Source organism: Protopterus annectens, chromosome 7.part0, assembly GCF_019279795.1.
Source record: "Protopterus annectens isolate FY-2018-M chromosome 7.part0, PAN1.0, whole genome shotgun sequence".
Lineage (NCBI taxonomy): Eukaryota > Metazoa > Chordata > Ceratodontiformes > Protopteridae > Protopterus > Protopterus annectens.
Genome location: NC_056739.1, coordinates 1,020,801,755 through 1,020,820,743, shown reverse-complemented (window position 1 = coordinate 1,020,820,743; position 18,989 = coordinate 1,020,801,755). Strand labels below are relative to the sequence as shown.

The following is an 18,989-nucleotide window of genomic DNA, read 5'->3' as shown; positions in this document are numbered from 1 at the left end:
GACACAGGTTTAAAAAAAGCAACGGAGATCTCCGATGCTTTTTTTAAAGCTGTCTCGCTATGTTAAACTCCTTTAACATAGCGACACAGTGTGTAAAAAGCAACGGAGATCTTGCTTTCTCCGTTGCTTTTGGCCACAGCTCTGATGTACTGCGTAGGCATGCGCAGTACATCAGAACTGCCACGAATACCAGACAGCTGCGGAAGGGCAGCAAAGAGGCATTATATAATGCCATTATTTCTTTTCTTAAATAATGTCATAGTATAATAGCAATAACCCACTTCTGGGTGTGGGTAATGTGGGATTTACCCTCGGTTGCCTTTGTTTGGTCCCGAGGGCGAACCAACCGTGGGTAAATCCTGCATTACCCACACCCAGGAGTGGGTTATTGCTATAATATGATCTCACTGCACTCAGTTGAGTGAGCAAATGAGATGGGCCCAGAAGGAGTATCCAAACACAAATTTACAAGAGGGGCGGGCAGTTTCAAGGCCACTAAGATTAACACCAAAACAAAAACAGGGAGGGTGGGTGGGACTAACTGAAGAGCAGAGTCAAAACTTCCAGTTCAGTTAATATTCCTGCAACACAGTTAAAATCAATTTAAATACTGTATTCTTTGAAAAAAAAAGTGCAGATAAAGGTACTTAAATTCTCTTATACGTCCATTTGAATACAGCTAGTTCTTAGCAGGCCAAAGCTGAGGTTTTTAAGCAGAAAATATTTCACACTGTACCACTTAAATAGGCAAGGACAGGAAATCAAATAATGTGGCTACCCCCACACCTGTAATTACTAGCAAATAATAAAATTCAGCAAACACTGACTAACTTCCAGTTCAGTTAATATTCCTGCAACACAGTTAAAATCAATTTAAATACTGTATTTTTGAAAAAAAAAAGTGCAGATAAAGGTACTTAAATTCTCTTATACATCCAGTTGAATACAGCTAGTTCTTAGTCGGCCAAAGCTGGGATCTCGGCTTCTTACTGAGGCTGACAAGGGAGCTCCTCCACTCATGGGATTTTACTCTTTTTTGCAACAGTTTCTTCCTTCTGTTGTACAGTTTGTTTATGGCAGGGGACCACCAGATTGGCTTCCTTTTTTTGGAGGATAGCGTCTTGGTTCTGTTTGGGATAGCACTATACATGCACTCGTAAGTGCTTACAGAGTGCATTTGTGTAGGATTCAGCAGTTGTAACTGTATTGTCCATCTGCATGGGTGTCCTGAAGATGTTCGTGTTACATTGCTGCAGTCATCACACTTGGGTTATCCTGCCGTCAGGCGGTCTTGCAGTCGGCCAGAGTTCCAAAGTCTTGGTCCGGCGTTGGTTGCTGTCACTTCTTCCCTGACGTCAGTGTGCCAGGGGTATATGAGGCATCCAACGCCATTTTCTTCAGTCTTTCTTGCCGTGCGGTGCCCGAAGCAGAAGCAGTTCGCAAGTGCCGGTTGGCCAACTCCTGACATTTTCAAATTGAATTTCAGACCGAAGTCTTCAATAAAGCCAAGTACCCCGTTGGGGAACCTTTTCTTGCCTCAGTCCAATGTCAGAAAAAGTTAACAATTGCATTTCTTGTGGGAAGCAAATACCTCATAAGGACTTTCATTCTTATTGTATTCCTTGCCTAGGCCCAGACCACAACGTCACAGGTTGTCTGTTTTGTGCTAGGTTTAATAAATGAACTATTAAACGTCTGTTTGATTTCGCCCAACATTACTTTGGTAGGAAATTTAATTCTACCATGCCGTCGGAGCAACCGACGACCGGCATGCATAAAAAACCGGAAGGATAAGGACAGGCAGCCTAGACCCTAACCATACTCCGAGGCCTCTGCTGGGCCTGTCGCTGGTTCTCCGGTTTTCAGTGAGGCGCCTCTGCAGCCCCTGACCGCTGATTTAGAACCCCAGACAGCTTCGGACTCCCAAGCGGAGAGTACTAGGCCGCCGCAGCCTTCTTCTTCAGACCTTTCCGACTCCATAGCAGAAGGAGATTCTGGTGCAGTAGCAACGCCTTCAGTGGCAGAAGGTGTCTTCAGACTGACTACACTCACCATTAAATCTTATGCTAAGAATCTTATGCTAAGCTGCAAACTCCTTTAAAAACTAAAAAGACTGTACATCAGTCTCCAGTACAAGGCCCCATGCCTAAGAAACAGATGCTTAAGATGGCTGAAGATTTAATTACCCTAATCACGGGTTCCCATCCCCCTCCTGATAAAAGGCCAAGACAAGAGGAGGAGTATGCTTCCTCTGATCAGGTTTCTATTTCCTCAGATTCTTCAGAGGAACAGGAGTACTCTCTTCCCCCTTATGAAGGTTCTGATGCTGAAGAGTCTATTCCCTCAGCATCTCTACCAGAAGACTATTCCTTTGGGGAAACTTTACATACCATGAGGGAACATTTCCACTGGAAAGGCCAGGATTACTCTGATTCTAAGAAAAGACTCTGAGAGTTCCTTTTACTACCCCAGCACAGACCACTTGCTATCCCTCCCGTGTTAGACATTGTGGATGATGTTTACTTAGAATCTAGTCTTAATCCAGACTCTCTACCTCCTGCTCCAGCCAAACCAGACAGATACTACAGAGTCCCTGACTCACACAAATTCCTATATAAAAGCCCTGTTGCTGACCCAGAAACCATTTCCCAGGGTCCCAAAGGGGTTAAGGCCTCTATTGCTAAAAACCCTGTACCCTCTGAAAGGGATTCCAGAGCATTAGATAGATGGGGAAAGAAAGTATACACCTCAGCTACCCTAGTTATGAGGGCCTTAAATTGCCAGTTTCACATGCTGAAATATCAGCATTTCCTGATGTCGCAATTAAAACAAAATGACCACACATTCAGAGCAGCCTGATTACAAGGAAATGCAGGATTTCTTGCACGCAGCTGAACGGGTGGGCAAACATACTTTACAATGTGGATTTGATTCATTGGAAGCTTCCTGCAGAGCAGCAGTGACTGGGTCTGTCATACGTAGGCATACTTGGTTAAAAGAGCAAACCCTGCCTGATCATGTTAAAGCAAAGTTATTGGATGCACCTTTACAACAGGATGTTTTATTTGCTGTAAAAGCAGAAGAGGTTTTAAAGAAAATGGAGGATAAGGCAAAATCTATGCAAACGCTCAAGGATTTTTTACAGGTTCAATTCCCTCGTTTCAGCAGAAATTGGCCAACAAAAAACTGGTCCTTTCCAGCTTCTGACAGACCACAGAGGGGCAAATACAGACGCCCAAGGGGCAGAGGTCAGTCACAAGGCCCTTACAAACCTCGCCAATGGGGTGCCGCTACCCAGAAACGAGGAGAAGATGGGCCCCAAGCTAACAGAAGACAAACGCAATGACTTAACCCTCAGACTGCCAAACAAATCTCTCTTGGAAGCTCCCTTGGGAGGAAAATTAGCACTTTTTGCAGACAACTGGCACATCATCACAAAAGACAAATGGGTCCTAAACATTGTCTCGCAAGGATACAGATTCCACTTTCACACCTTGCCAAGGATAAAAGGAATGCCAAACCTGCCACCAAATCAATGAGCAGAGGCACAAAAACAAATTACAGCTCTCATGGACATGAGACATTCAACAGGTACCTACACAGGAGCAAGGACAAGGATTTTACTCAAGACTCTTTCTAGTCCCCAGAAAGGAGAAAGCCTGGAGACCCATTCTGGACCTTTCAATTCTAAACACTTTTCTGCAAGTACCCAAATTCAAGATGCTAACACTACAGCAGCTTCTTCCCATGCTGGGCAAGAAAGCTTAGCTAGTAACGTAGGACCTCAAGGAGGCATACCTGCATGTCCCTATCAGACAAAATTGCAGAAGATACCTCCAATTTTTTGCAGGTTCAACTCATTATCAAATCTCTGCACTGCCCTTTGGCTTATCTACTGTGCCCGGGGTCTTCACAAAATGCCTGGCACCAGTAATTGCATACTGCAGACAAAGAGGAATTCAAATATACCCATACCTGGACGACTGCCTTATTCAAGCAAAAAGCAAGGACATTCTTTTAAAGCATCTGGCGTTTGTCAAACACCTTCTAAGTTGCCTAGGGTACACAGTAAATGAAAAGAAATCAAAACTAGTGCCCTCACAAAACATAATATTCCTGGGTGCCAGCTTGAATACAACTGCCCAGATGGCTTATCTCATGCCAGACAAGCAACAACAGCTGACTCAATACTTCAAAATGATGGCAACAAAGACCCAACTCCCTGCAAGAAAAATTCTGCAGGCCTTGGGATTCATGGCATCTTGAATACTCCTAATACCATTTGCAAAACTGCATATGAGGAAATTACAATGGTACCTGAAAAGCGTATGGACTCCGCACAGCCACAGCTTGGAAACCATGATACCACTCATTCCCTGCCTTCAACAGGAGTTTCTATGGTGGCACAGGCATGTCACCTCAACAAGGGTCAGCCTTTCACCTTACCCACAGCCAGGCAAACCATAACAACAGATGCATCGGACTATGCCTGGGGAGCACACATGGCAGGACAGTGCATTCAGGGCAAATGGGATACAGATCAAAGGCGTCTGCATATCAATCAAAAAGAAATGCTAGCTGTACAGAATGCCCTAACAGCCTTCAAGAACCTCTTGCATCCAGGACAACGCCTAATAAAGACGGACAATACCACAGTAATGTGGTACATAAACAAGCAAGAGGGAACACACTCCTACCCCCTATGCAGGCAAGCAATGACCTTGTGGAACACGGCACTGACTTCCCAAGTTCAACTACAAGCACAATTCCTGCCAGGAAAGAAAAACACATTGGCAGATGACCTAAGCAGAAATATCATGGATCCCCATGAGTGGAAACTAGATCCACAAGTATTTGCAATGATTACTCAAAAATGGGGACGCTCAGACATCTGTTTGCCAACCCCCAAAACTACCAACTTCAAAAATTTTGCACAAGGACATTCCACCCACTAGCTTGGAAAGTGGACGCCCTCTCAATCAGTTGGAAAACATTATCAGTGGATGCCTTTCCTCCACTGCCTCTTCTAACAAAGGTGCTGCTGAAGGTCAGATTAGAGAGGCCACAAATGATACTCATTGCTCCAGACAGGCCACGCCAACACTGGTATCCAATACTAAAGAACATGGCCCATGGCCCACCATGGATTTTACCCCAAATTCCTCACCCAGCAAAACTATCAGATTCTACACAGCTAGCTCAAGACTTTAAATCTGGCAGCATGGCAAATTACCTAAACAACCAGCCAACACCTCTTTCTAAATCTGTTATGGATGTCATTCTGGAGGCCAGGAGGCCCAGCACCAGGAAAGCCTATTCAGACAAATGGAAAAGATTTTGCACCTGGAACCAGGCTAAAGGCCAAAATCCCCTTGTTCTGAACCTTCCTCAGATTCTACAATATTTAACTGAGATGTTGCACAAAGGACTTTCTTTTTCATCTATTAAGATCCATGCCTCAGCGATTTCAGCTCACTACAACATGGATCCTCCTTTATTTTCACATCCACTCCTAAGACAATACCTCAGAGGGGCTAAGAACATAAGACCGCCCAGGAGAGCACCAACACCAACTTCGGACCTCAACTTTGTTCTGCAAAAGCTTACACTGCCGCCCTTTGAACCAGCTATTTCAGCTGATTTAAAGTTTCTCTCATGGAAAACTGCCCTGCTACTAGCAATAACTTCAGCTAGAAGAGTCTCAGAACTACAGGCCCTAATGGCAGTGGAGCCTTTCCTAATTTTTCATCAAGACAGAGTCTCTCTACGAACTTAACCCTTCCTTTATGCCAAAGGTGGTATCAAGTGTGGCCCTAAACCAAACCATTCATTTACCCACCTTTTTCCCAAACCCCCAGAACAAAGGAGAAAGACTCCTGCACTCTTTGGACATTCACAGGCAGTTACGTTACTACTTGGATAAGACTAAGGCTTTCAGAAAATCTGACCAGCTCTTCGTATCCTATGCTGCAGGATCACAAAGAAAAAAGCTATCTCAAAACAAACCATTTCAAAATGGATAGGACATTGTATACGTTTCTGCTACACACATCATGGGAAACGGGTACCTGCTAGCATTAGGTCCCACTCCACCAGAAGCTACAGCTACATCAACAGCCTTTCTCAGGGGGGTTCCAACAAAGGATATTTTGGAAGCTGCAACTTGGAGTTCAGTGCACACCTTCTCCAAACACTACCACTTACCTCTATACTCGAAGACTAGAGCTGGCTTTGCCACTGCAGTTCTGCAGGGCCTACTAGCTTCTCCAAACCCTGTTTAACTCCACCACCCGTCCTTAGCTTTGGGATTCCACCCAAGTGTGATGACTGCAGCAGTGTAACACGATGAACATAGTACAGTTTTGTACCTACCATAAATGTAGATGTTAGTGTGTTCACACTGCTGCAGTCCAGGTTACCCTCCCTCCATCCCCTCTGAACTAGCTGAACTTTTCTATACCTTTGAATCTGATACAACCTTTGTGGTGTATTTGCTTGTAACTGAAGGTATTCTTTGTATTTTCTTTACATGTGTTATTGGCAATATGTATTGCCCACCTACTGGGGGCACCTGACATCTGGGGCAAGAAAAACTGAAGAAAATGGCGTTGGATGCCTCTTATATAACTACATGTAGGTTTGTTTCTTATAATAATTGTTCACTGTTCATCTTAATGTAACTTTTTTTCTCACCTCTGTATACTAACTATATGACGCTTTGTTTTTCTCTTTATAATTGTGATTGTACATACTAATGTAAAATTTTTTTCTACCCTGGGTATTTAGTGCATAACTACAATTGTATGTTAGCTGACAATCATTGCTGTAACCTACTATGTACTATTGGAACTTTTTGTAAACTACTATTGTATTATTGGAGCTTTTCTCCCCGGGCCTCCGCTGAAAACGGACATGTGTCCAGTCGGACTTTCCCAGTCAACAAATGTAAAATAAAATAAAATAAAATAAAATAAAATACCCCTGGCGCACTGATGTCAGGGAAGAAGTGACAGCAACCGACGCCAGACCAAGACTTTGGAACTCTGGCCGACTGCGGGACCGCCTGACAGCAGGATAACCCAAGTGTGATGACTGCAGCAGTGTGAACACTCGAACATCTACATTTATGGTAGGTACAAAACTGTACTTTCACCACTTCTGTTTTAAGAAGCATGAAGTTGACTTTGGAGAAATTTTTTACCATGGTTTCCTTAATGGGGGGTGGGGGTGAGATGTGGATTTCAAGGGTGATTAGCTTATGGTTGGATCGGACCAAAGAGGAGTTGACTTCAGGTGTGGAACACGGGTCACTCATGTTGGTAATGACTAGGTCTAGGATATTGTTGCCCCTGGTGGGGATGTGGATAAGTTGATCCAGGGCATTGGAGTTTATGAATTCCAGAAAACGTTGAGCTAAGGAGTTGGTACACGAGTAGTTTTCCCAGTTAATGGTGGGGTAGTTGAAGTCGCCCATTATTAGGTTGTTTGGTTGAACCCTAATATTTTCCAGTACATCAAGACAAGAGGAATGGGAATCCTGGGGCATGGTGGGGGATCTGTAGCAAGCTACAATTTGGATTGTGTTTTGCCCGGAGTTGGTTGCACTTGGATAACCTCGGATGCATTATGCTGAGCAGCTAGCCTGGAGGTGTGGATATCCTTAATGAATATGGGCACACCTCCGCCTTTGGTATTTCTGTCCAGGTTACATAGCCGAAAAGTATAATATGAGTTATAGCCTGGTAGTGCAGGCGTGCTCTCTGGAGCCTTGAACCAGGTCCCAGTCACTGCACAGATGTTGATGTTCTCCATTTTAAGGAGTGCCTCGAGTGAGTGCATTTTGAGATTTGGACTTCTAGCATTGAGTTCCTGTTACGGTGGTGAATTTGTCATATGAACCTTGCCTAAAAAAGGCACTATGGAGCAGCAAGAGCCTTAGCCAGTATCCGGAATCCCAGGGGCGACCGGTGCAGGCCATCTGTGGCAAAGCATCGTGGTCTGTCGACCATGTCATCCCAAGCAGACAGATACTGGATCCTCTTAGAATGACACCAGAAGCTTAGCCAATTGTTGAAGTCAATCATTTTGTCCTTGTACTGCAGTATCCTTCTGGGCGATGGCAGAATGCTACTCAGGGCTAGGGCCATACCTGTCTGGGCTACAAGATCGGAGAGCTCTTCCATGTCTCTCTTCATGCAGTACAGGGAGGTACGTCTCAGGTCATTCACATCAACATGGACAATGACAGAGTCATATTTATACTTGTTGTGGAGTGACCTGAGTGCATGTGTTATGTGGCGGATCCTGGCACCCGAGAGGCACCTGAAAGTAACCTTCTTCTTGTTTAGCCTGGTGAGTGGGACTTTAGTGTGCCTGACTATAGAGTGACCTATGACTAGTGTGTTGGGTATGTTGATTTGCCTTATTGGCTGTGGTTGAGTGGCACACTGAGTCTGTGGGCTATGTGTCATTTGGGTTGTGTTGGGGGATGGCGGTTGCTTGCGTTTCTGCTTTGGAGTTCTCTGTTGCTTAGACATATTATTATTGAGAGCCTCCGCGAATGTTTTTGTGTTACTATGTGTGGATTTTGGTGGTGTAGATTTAGTGAGACTATGTGATTGAGTGTGGTGTGGTGCAAATGTTTACCTTCTCCTCATGACTGTCAAGTTCAGTCTTGGTTGGCGAGAGCTTTACCTCCAGTTTGGCTAGATAAGTGCATCTCTCACAGGCTGTAGTGTTGGGTGGTAGGAGGAGAGGGTTGTCTGTGTACGAGTTAATTTCGACATTGCCTCAAGATGCCCAGATTCATCAGATAGACAGGCAAGAACACTGGGAGCTGGCCCTTGGACATGCCTGAATAAAAAAAAAACTATTTTCTAGATAAGTGAGGAAAGTGTGTACAAGAGCTGTTTTTTATCTAACCAAGTGAGAAAATTAAGTACGAAAATTGTTTTCCTCTAGGTAATGAGGAAGGTTGAGTGCTATAGTAATTAGTAGTTTATTTAGTGCTTAACAAGTGCTGAGCACGAATAAGCAAATTAAGTGCAAAAACTAAGAATCTGTATCTGCATTAGACAAGTTACGGGACAGAAACAAGTGCAAATGCAGGCTTTCAAATCAGAAAGTTGAGAGAGATGGAAGAGATTGTCCAAACGGCCAATAACTACAATTTCTGGGCCAGAACCACTCCTTATGTGGTAGACAGGTTACCTAGTGCTTACCACTCCCACGGATAAGCTAGAAGGCTTCCCTCCAACACAGAAAGGCTTGGGGGGCTCAGAAGCTTACATACAGTCCTGGATACAGCAAATCTGTATCTGGAACACTAGTTGCAGGAAAGTTAGGAAGCAGGCTTACATTTTTTTTATTTTATTTTTTTGTTACAGAAAAGTAGCTACAACAGTAGTAAAAACAATTCACATGCAGTGCATCACATGCAGTGCAAGCTAGCACACTTGAGTATGTAGAAATATTAGACCAAACACGGTTTAAAAAATGCAATTAAATTAAAATGGACTAAAAGCAAGTTCATAGATTAGTACTAGGCTAAGTGCCCTTGCGAGCCATTGTAAGCCTAGCCAATTAGTCCTTGTGAGACTCAAACCATGCACCTTGTGTTTGCAAGGCAAACACCTTAACCATTAGGCCATCCTCCTGCAGAAAGAGTTTATTAGGTAGAATGTGGTAAAGAGATGGGACTGGGGGAGTGTCCCAGATCAAATCTACAGTGGGGCTGGCAACTGCAAAAGCCACCAAATTTAAACTACAAGCCAGAAATCAGGAGGGTGGGTAGGACAAAACAGTTTCAACAGAGATCTAAGCAACAATTAATAGTACGAACTCTAAAACCAAAAAAATATACTCACCTCTGTATATTTGCAGATCGGAAAGCAGTCTCTCAGAACAGGGAGACAACAGTTTCAACAGAGATCTAAGCATCAATTAACAGTACAAACTCTGAAACCAAAAAATATACTCAGCTCTGTGTATTTGCAGATAGATTGGAAAGCAGTCCCTCAGAACAGGGAGACAACAGTTTCAACAGAGATCTAAGAAACAATTAACAGTACAAACTCTAAAAACAAAAAAATATACTCAGCTCTGTATATTTGCAGATAGATTGGAAGGCAATATGTCCGAACACAGGTTCCAGCAATTAAATGCAGGCTGTTGCCTACTAGTGCTTCACGACTTTCATACACATGGTGTTGTTGCTGTTCACATCAGCAGTGTTGAGTGTAGTACAGTACATGAATAAGTTTAAATTAGTTTGATAGACAGCTGTCTCTACCTCCAAAAGTTCATTTCACTGGAGCTTTACCTGCCTGTGAGACCTTCTTTGCTAATGCTGTTATTGATGTTTATGCAGCTGCAGTATGGGCTTCTCTGCATATTTTCACAAGACTTGTATAACTTTGATGTGGTGCCTTGGGAACAGTTTTCTTTCTGGACTGCCACTTTATTTGGGATATTTTTTTTTTCTTGATTTAATTAGGAAGTCATGCTTGGGGCTCTCTCCTAAAAATTTAAGAGGAGTGAATCATCTTGAATAACTTTCTAATGTACCTTCCATACCTCAGATCTTAATGAACAATACAAGTGTATATCAGAACACTAGCCTTGTCACTTTCCTATGGTTGCACTGTTGTATTCATCCCAGAAAACCTTGACTACTTCACTAGGTTATAAACTCATACCCCACTGCTTTCCCATCTGCCCTATCCATTCCCTCCTCTATATTAACTTCTCCTGTTATTAGCTGTTGTTGCAGCTGCTAATATTCTATAGTTTCTGCTCTCTTCACTGCTAAAATTTACTGGCATACTTTTATATATTTCGTCTGTCCTTTTGGCTAGACCACATTTACCTCACCTGTGTAACGCTTGTGTTATTCGTTTTTATATATGCCTGAACTTCCTTCTGTTTTTAACGTTCTTGTAGATCTGTGTGTACATGTTTTACGTCCGTCATCATCAGCCCCCTTTTTCCCCATTTTCTACATGGAGTCAGGGAATCATGTTAACTGTCACTATCTCTCTGCATACAGCAACTTTGTTGATCTGTCCCCTCCAACCTGTTTGGTATGTCACTGTACTGTTTAATTTAGTTATACTTATAATCTTAATTTACTGTTGCTACTATGTATGTAACCCGGGCTGAACCTGCACATGTTCAGATTTAATCAGTGCTGTGTCCCAGTAAACCAGATTGAATAAGTGAATAATCACTAACCTAGATGATTAGTGTACAACCATTAAAAATAAATAACTAAATACATCCTCATCTGTTGGTAGGGTCTAGAGAGAGAGAGCATTTATATGCATAGGATAGATCAGTGTTGAACTCTGGGAGCTATATTCCTAGAAATCTAGAGTATATAGCTACAGCAGTGCTTTTCGGGAAAATGGAAAGAGTGGTGTAGTGGGTATCACTGATGTCTCTCAGCAAGCATTTATCTGGTTCAGTTATTGTTTACGTGGAGTATAGGATTTTCTTGAAAAAGTTTGAATAATGAGCTTTCTTAATAATGTTACCATTTATCCAAATGCTATGTGTCTGTCTTAAAAAAATTCTTGTCTTTTTTTTTTTTATTCTTCCACTAGGCATTAGATGACCTCCTGAGGTGTGGAATCTGTTTTGAGTATTTTAACATTGCAATGATCATTCCACAGTGTTCTCATAACTGTAAGTTAAACTTTTTGTTACCCATTATTTTTGTTCAGCAGAATTCAATTACAGTGTTTATCTGAGTGTGAAGAAAGAATGCTAATAGTGTAGATAAAAAAAGAAACGTCTTATTTTATTGTACATATCTTGAGAGTCGTCTGGTCTTATCTTATCTTTGCATTCTCCCCAAATGAAGGGGTGCAGTTTTCAAATGTTTATGCATTTTTCTTTGTGCATCCATTATGTTTTTAAACCATCATAACTGGCTTTTTTTTCCCTACGATTTACTGGTCCTTTAATATTTAAGGTGACATTGTGTGCATTATGAAGAAAACATATAATGCGTACTGATCTTTGATGTCATTTTGCCTTATGAAATTGTGGAAGTTTTTAATGTAATACAAGAGTGGAGTCAACTTAATTTGTTGGTGCTTCATGAACACAGTTGGCTGACTCTGCTTGAGTCATACCTGTCTCATGGATTAAATGATCTTTGGTTGTTTTTGTTTCAGTTAAGCCCATGTTAGGAACAAGGAATAGTCATTAAGGTTGCTTAGAAATCTTGAATTCCCTGAGGATAGTTTTACCTTGAAGTCATCAAGTCACTTGAGAGCATGTTCTGGATTATGTTTAATGAAATGTGTGTTTGGGATGATATTTTCTTTTTCTTTTTTAAGTTGGTTCAGTGAAATATGTTTTCTGTTTTTGCCCTGCTCCTCCTTGCTGTTCATTTTCTGTCTGTGGTTGTGGAGAGAACCCATGTACTTTTATAGATGGGAGGGAGAATCATTCATGTACCCATTGGCTGGCACATAGAGGAATAGTTCAAGGCAAACCATTACAAGGACCATACGATTCCTATCTCTGTACACATTTAAGTTAAACTTAACAGTTTGTGCTTCCTTAATAGTGTTTTATTTCCCAGTCCTGGTTTAAATTTGTGTTGTCCTATCCAGTCATCAAGACTAGCCTTAAAGGTAATCAAAGTAGTGCTTAGCTTGACCTGTACTAGGTGCTTATTTCCATAGGTTGGGAAGACATTTAGGCAGGAACCTCTCTCTCCAGTTAGTTTTGTATATTTTTTGGTGTAGATTTAGGTCTCTAGTGTGTATGTTTGTAGAGTCATTGATGTTTGTAGAGTCCTTGATGATTTGCAAAGATGCATGAAGTCGGATATAACTGTTTTTGTGTTCATGGCTGGAAAAATAAAACACTGGTCATCTAAGAACATCCTGAAAGATTTGGAATATGAGGAGAGTTGTGCGAATCTTTCAGGATAAAGGATTTAAGGCCTCTATTTTCTTGATAAGGTATCTTTGGGACCTTTTTAGCCGAGTGATATGGTTTGATTTATAAATATCAATGGGAAATCTGTACTCGGTGATGGGTCTAGTAAGGGAAGAGTACAGTGGAAGGATGACATTGTTGGTTCTTAAAAGATATTCTCTTGACAATAAACTTGGCTAGCTAGAGGATTTCCAGAGCAAGGTTAAAATGATGTTCGGATGAGAGAGAATTATCCGCATAAACTACCCAGGTCACTTCAGACCATTTCGGTTGATGGGAGTACATTATAACCCCTGAGATAGGAACAGCATTTGTGCCAAATGGTACTGTACTGCACTTTTTTGCATTTAACTTGAGACCAATTTCAGTATACCAGTATGCGCATATTCCAGCCCTGCTGCAGCTGTATCTGTGGATAAGAATGCTTATGTTGCAGTCATCAGCAAACTTGGTAAACCATGTTTATGGGAAATTGGATTTTGTCTGCAAATAGCACTGTTCACTTTGGTTCTCCACTAGATAAAATTTTGCGTTCAGAGTTGGAACCAGCAGCTTTCATAGCATGGCATGTGTTTGGTAGCCCATTTGTAATCTGGGGGGATAACACATGGGTTTACTTAATTTTCTATAATTTTTTAACAATACCTAGATCTGTTGACTAGATAGTTAGCAATCCAGGGGAGTAAGTTTGTCATTATCTTTTAACAGTACCAGCATGGGTAAAGCTAAGCAGTTTGCACAGAGTGACCACTGTCCGGCACCTCCATGATGATTTCAAAGCAAACTTGGCTCAGGACACAAGATCTATCCTTCATAACACCAAACTGATTGATTGGGATGGAGATCAGTTAAGTTGTCTTTTTACAGAAATTAAGTATGCTATGACACCTTCCATGGCACAAACCTTATTGATACGGTGAAGTTGAACAGTTTAATTAGAGTTTAAGAAAGTGTGTACTTGGCACTAATGAGAATGCAACCTGATATGTTGTCCGGTCCCATAGAAGTATTATTTTGATAGATATTGCAAACCCATTTAGTCTTAAGACCATTTCTGCTTTGCTAATACCCTCGTACAGCCTGTTCCTTCTTTCTTGAGGAGCACCATATCAGTCTGTCTTGGAATAAATTTGCAATTACCCATCTAATAATTTTTGTTGCAATTCAAGGTACAGATGCTGTGTTACCCTTGTGGGTGTAACCATAATTTAAGGGTGTTTTACAGATAATTATGCCAATTGAATTGAATATTGTGGACTCTGTGTCTCTACAGAGAGCTTGTTAGAAGTGTAGCCATTGGTAGCAGTGGGGGGTAGTTTCATTTCTTTGATATTCTGTTTTTAACTCCTAGCCTAGTGGGTTTGTCTTGCCATATAAGTGTTACATCTTCTGTTATTTCTGCTAAAATATATGAGCTTTGGTCTACCAGTGATCAACTGGACGTATAAGCAAATTTAAGTACACTTTTTATCTGCACTTTTTCATATAGTACTGCATTTTCTTTTCTTTTCACTGAATATTAATTGAATTGAATATTGTGGACTCTTGCGTCTCTACAGTTAGTTCCCCACCCTCTCTCCCCTGTTCATTTTTTTGGCCATTTGGTTAGTTTTTCCATCTCTTTCAACTTTCTGGTTTAAAAGCCCGCATTTGCATTTGTTCCTCACCTTTCCTGTAACTAATCTAGTCCAGGTACAGATTTGCTCTATCCAGGACTGTTTGTAAGCTTCTGAGCCAGTGCCAAAGTCTGCTCTTCAATTTTGCCCCTAGATCTGGTAGTTCTCTCATCTCCTGCACTTTTACTAGCTTGTTAGTTTAGCACTTTACCAGACTTCTTGTAGCAATTATTGTAGTATACAAGTGCTACCAGCACTAATGTTCTACAAGGAAACAGCCTCAATACTTATTAATGCCCACCCCTCCAAGCATGTCTAAAGGTCAGTTCCCTGTGCTTTCTCATGTTAACTTGGTGAACATGGGCATCCTGAGGCAATGTGGCAACTGCCTCATACACTGACAACCCTCTCCTCTTACCCCCCAACACTCAGACTTGAGAGATGCACTTGTATATCCAAACTGGAAGCTACGCAGTCTCCAGCCAAGACTGAAATAGCTGGTCAAGAGGAGACAATAGAACTAAGATGCTCTCCTAAAAAAAAAAAAAAAAAAAGGAAGCCAAACTGGTGGTCCCCTGCCATAAACGAACTCTAAAACAGGAGGAGGAAATTGATGCATAATAAGGTGAAGTCCCAAGACTGGAAAAACTCCCTTATCAGCCTCAACAAAAGGTTGAGATCCCTCATCAAATCCTCTAAAGCTAGCTATAAAAACAATTGCAGCAGATAGTAAAGACAGCCACAAGGCCTTCTATAGTTATGTAAAGAATCTCCATGGCATTACCCAGATTTGCTCTGAGTTACTGCACAATGGTATCTCCTATACCGAGCCAGCAGATATTGTAAATATACTGGCGGACAGATTCAGTGCGAACTTTACCCCTCTCTCCCCCGCAAAGGACCAATCACTGCTGCACAGGTTAAAACAACACTGTCCAAGGCCACAAATACAGCTTCTATGGGACCTGACAGTATCCCTGGCTGTGTTCTACATGAACTACAGAGTGAACTGGCACCTCACCTGTGTGCCCTGTTCAGTCACAGCCTCACCTCAGGCTTTGTCGCTACCGAATGGCGCACTGCTACAGTCATCCCTCTCCACAAAGGAGGAGCGACTATAAACCCTGGGAACTATTGCCTCATTAGCCTGACTAGTCTGATATGCAAAGCTATGGAGCGCATCATCCTGGACCTAATAAACAAGGATATAGGGAATCTCCAAACTCTGGATCCTACACAGTTTGGTTTTGTGAAGGGTAGATCATGCCTGCTCAGCTTGGTCGACTTCTTTGAGTCAGTCACCAGAGCTGTGGATGAAGGTAAGGTGGTTCATACAGCCTACCTTGATCTGTTCAGGGCCTTTGATACCATTCCCCACTCAGGAATCATAGAAAACCTTACTAAGCTAGGTATCAACCCGTATATCTCTAGGTGGGTTGCAAACTGGCTCACAGAACCCACAGTGTGAAACTTGCTGAATCCAAGTCATACTGCTGACCAGTCACGAGTGCAGTCTCACGGGGTTCAGTCTTGGGTCCTCTCCTGTTTGGTATCTACTTCTCTGAAGTCCAGGCCAACACAAAGGGACTCTGCCTGACAAAGTTCGCAGATGATTGCAAGTTGAGAGCTATTTACTCCCCAAGTGATGTTGACAGCCTACAGAAAGGCCTCAGTGAGACCAGTGACTGGTGTCAGAACCATGGCCATAAGATCGATGGTAAAAAATGCGTCTTCACCCCCTTTGAGAAAAGTCCGTTTCCCTTGAATTACCACATTGATGGTAGTCCACTGAACACAGAAGGCATATAAGAGATCTGGGAAAACAGGCTGACAGCAGCCTCTCTTTTGATCATCACGTTGCCACTGTGGTCAGAAAGTCCTATGTGGCACATCTCATTACTAAGGGTTTTGCATCCAGGAAGAAAGGGGTCATTGTCTTCCTCTGCTCTTCCCTCATTAGGGCAGTCATAGAGTACAATGCCCCATTTGGCATGTACCTCACTAGACTCCTGCAACAACTGGAGAGGCTGCAAAAAGTACCTCACAAACAGGATCCTAGGCCTTAAACACTTGGCCTATATGGACAGACCCCAAAAAAACTCCCAACTATTCTCTGTCTCATATTGCCTACTTAGAGGCAATCTCTGCTCATCTTACAAAGCCATGTCTGACCCAGCTCTCCGCACCACATGCTCCAAAGTTCTCAACCTCATTACCACAATCAACAGAACATGCTGGATGGACAGGTTCATAACCCAGAGACTGCCCATGCTATGGAATAGACTTCCCATACATGTCAAGCAGAGCACCTCACTGGCCCTCTTCAAGAGAAATCTTGATGAGTGGATGGGAAATAGAAAATAAGGTTGGGTGGCACGATGCCAGGGTAATCCTATGGGCTAGGCTTGTAAAAGCTCCAGGCCCATTAGCCTAGTACACACCTGTGAACCATGTGTCCAGAAAATTACATGGAAACTCAACAGCTTTTAAAGCTACAAGCTTTTCTGTGCAACAGTTTTTGCCTGTTTTGACAATTGATAGTTTTGGGACAGTTTTTCTAAAAATATGCAGGGTTGAAAGGCTGAAAACTGCATAAGACTTTGAAGAGGGAGTAGTAGTAAGGAGGTTCATAAGAATAGACTTTGTCTGTTTACTACGAGGACAGATTGAATTTGAATTTGTATCAGCTAACTCAGCACAGTTTGAGCATACCTTAAACTCGTTGGTTTCAACTTTCTTTTTGAGATAAGCCTAGCATATTATCTGTAAATATATGTATAAAGCTGTAAATATGTATTTTATTAAGTAATTTAACATTTGTTATCTGAGTAAGTGGAGTGGTCCAAGGGCCCTTCTCAGCCATGGGTGGGAGGTTGGCATAATGATTAAGGTGTTTACCTTGCAAACACAAGGTGCAGGGTTTGAGTCTCACGTGGGGTAATTGGCTGGCTAGGCTTAAAATGGCCACAAGGGCAGTTAGCCTAGTAATAATCTATGAACCTATGACCTGGGCCAAATAGGTAAATACACAGTGCAGACACAAAACCACAGTTGAGCTGTACAGAGTATAGTATTGCACAAGGATACCGAGTTGCATAGTACAGTAGCATATACATATAATATAACGCAAGTAAAGCAACATTTGCATTAATACAAGTTTTTGTAGTTAAAGGCATACAGAACAAACCAAATTAAATCAGAAGTTCTTGCAGTGGCAAATGTACAGGAGATGAGTTCTAAGTAAGGATTTATTGACATGTATAGGGAGGAGGAAAAATTGACGAGTCTCTGCATTAAGAATTCCAGGATAATTAAAAGCATGTTTTCAATATTGAGTAATGATGCTAGGTGAAGTTAGACATAGGCATTGACCTCTGTCGTTGAAGTTACATGGGACTTCTTGAACAATGTAAGAAGATCACTTTGCTTGAGTTCATGGTAGCTTTATTGGATGTTAATGATTACCTAGTGGTTATTGAAAAGAGCAGGGGCATTTCTCTCATATCCTTGGGTCATTTCACATTTATATAAACATCACCTGAAGTTTCCCCTGAATGTTGTCCATGAGCCTAGTGGTACTAATCCAGTTAACAAAAGTAAAACAAGTTTGTCGCTAGACCCACACCACTTTGGCTTTATTAAAGGGAAATCCGGATTACTTAGTTTAACGAATAGCTGTGAGAACTTACAGATGTAGACAGTGGTTGTTTTGTTCACAAAAGTTGTTTGGATCTGGCCAAAGTATGACATTATACCCCATGATAGCATCATTAACAGGCTAAGAGCCTTAAAAGTAGATCCATACGTGGTGAGGTGGCTAGCTGGCTAATCCCACATAGTTACAATGACATGTACATCCTTCTGTAGTGTGATTTATAACTAGCGGTATGCCTCAAGGGATCCCTGTTATAACATCAACATTACGGAACTTCAAGCTACATATTGTCAAGACTATATGATTGATGCTCATTAACATCAAAAATTAAAAAAAGCAAAAAAAAAATCTGTTTTTGTGGGGGGGGGTTGCAAGTCCCTTATACCCTCCATTTGGGGGGGGGGGGCTGCGCACCCGAACCCTCTGCAAATTATATAGACCAACTTGGAGATCGTTCTGCAGTCGAAAAAGTTGATCTACTGAAAGGAACAGTCTCTGGGATCCCTATTTTGATTATTCTTTTTGGCATCTGTTTCTTGGGTACTTTTCCATTAAACCCCCTACCACTTCGTGCTGCTGTGTTTTGGAGAACAGGGAGTGCAACAATTGGAGTTGACTTCGCCCTGAAAGTTAAAGTAGGATAGTAATACACTGGTTCAGTTACAGCTGTGGGATGTCGCAGGAATGTAGACAAGGTGTAGGTCCAGTTCAGTAGTTATTGCCGCCTAAGTCAAGCAGTTGGTAATATAGTTATTCTGTACAGC

The 18,989-nt window shown here is 42.0% G+C and overlaps 1 protein-coding gene across 1 annotated transcript in view; it reads left to right on the top strand.

Moving 5' to 3' along the window:
- RAD18 (RAD18 E3 ubiquitin protein ligase) overlaps positions 1–18,989 on the top strand; it is a gene marked incomplete in the record, with an annotated part of 1,469,636 nt that overhangs the window by 21,814 nt on the left and 1,428,833 nt on the right. The window contains 1 exon segment of the mRNA XM_044077569.1: positions 11,604–11,685. Within this exon segment, the coding sequence (XP_043933504.1) occupies positions 11,604–11,685 (82 nt within the window).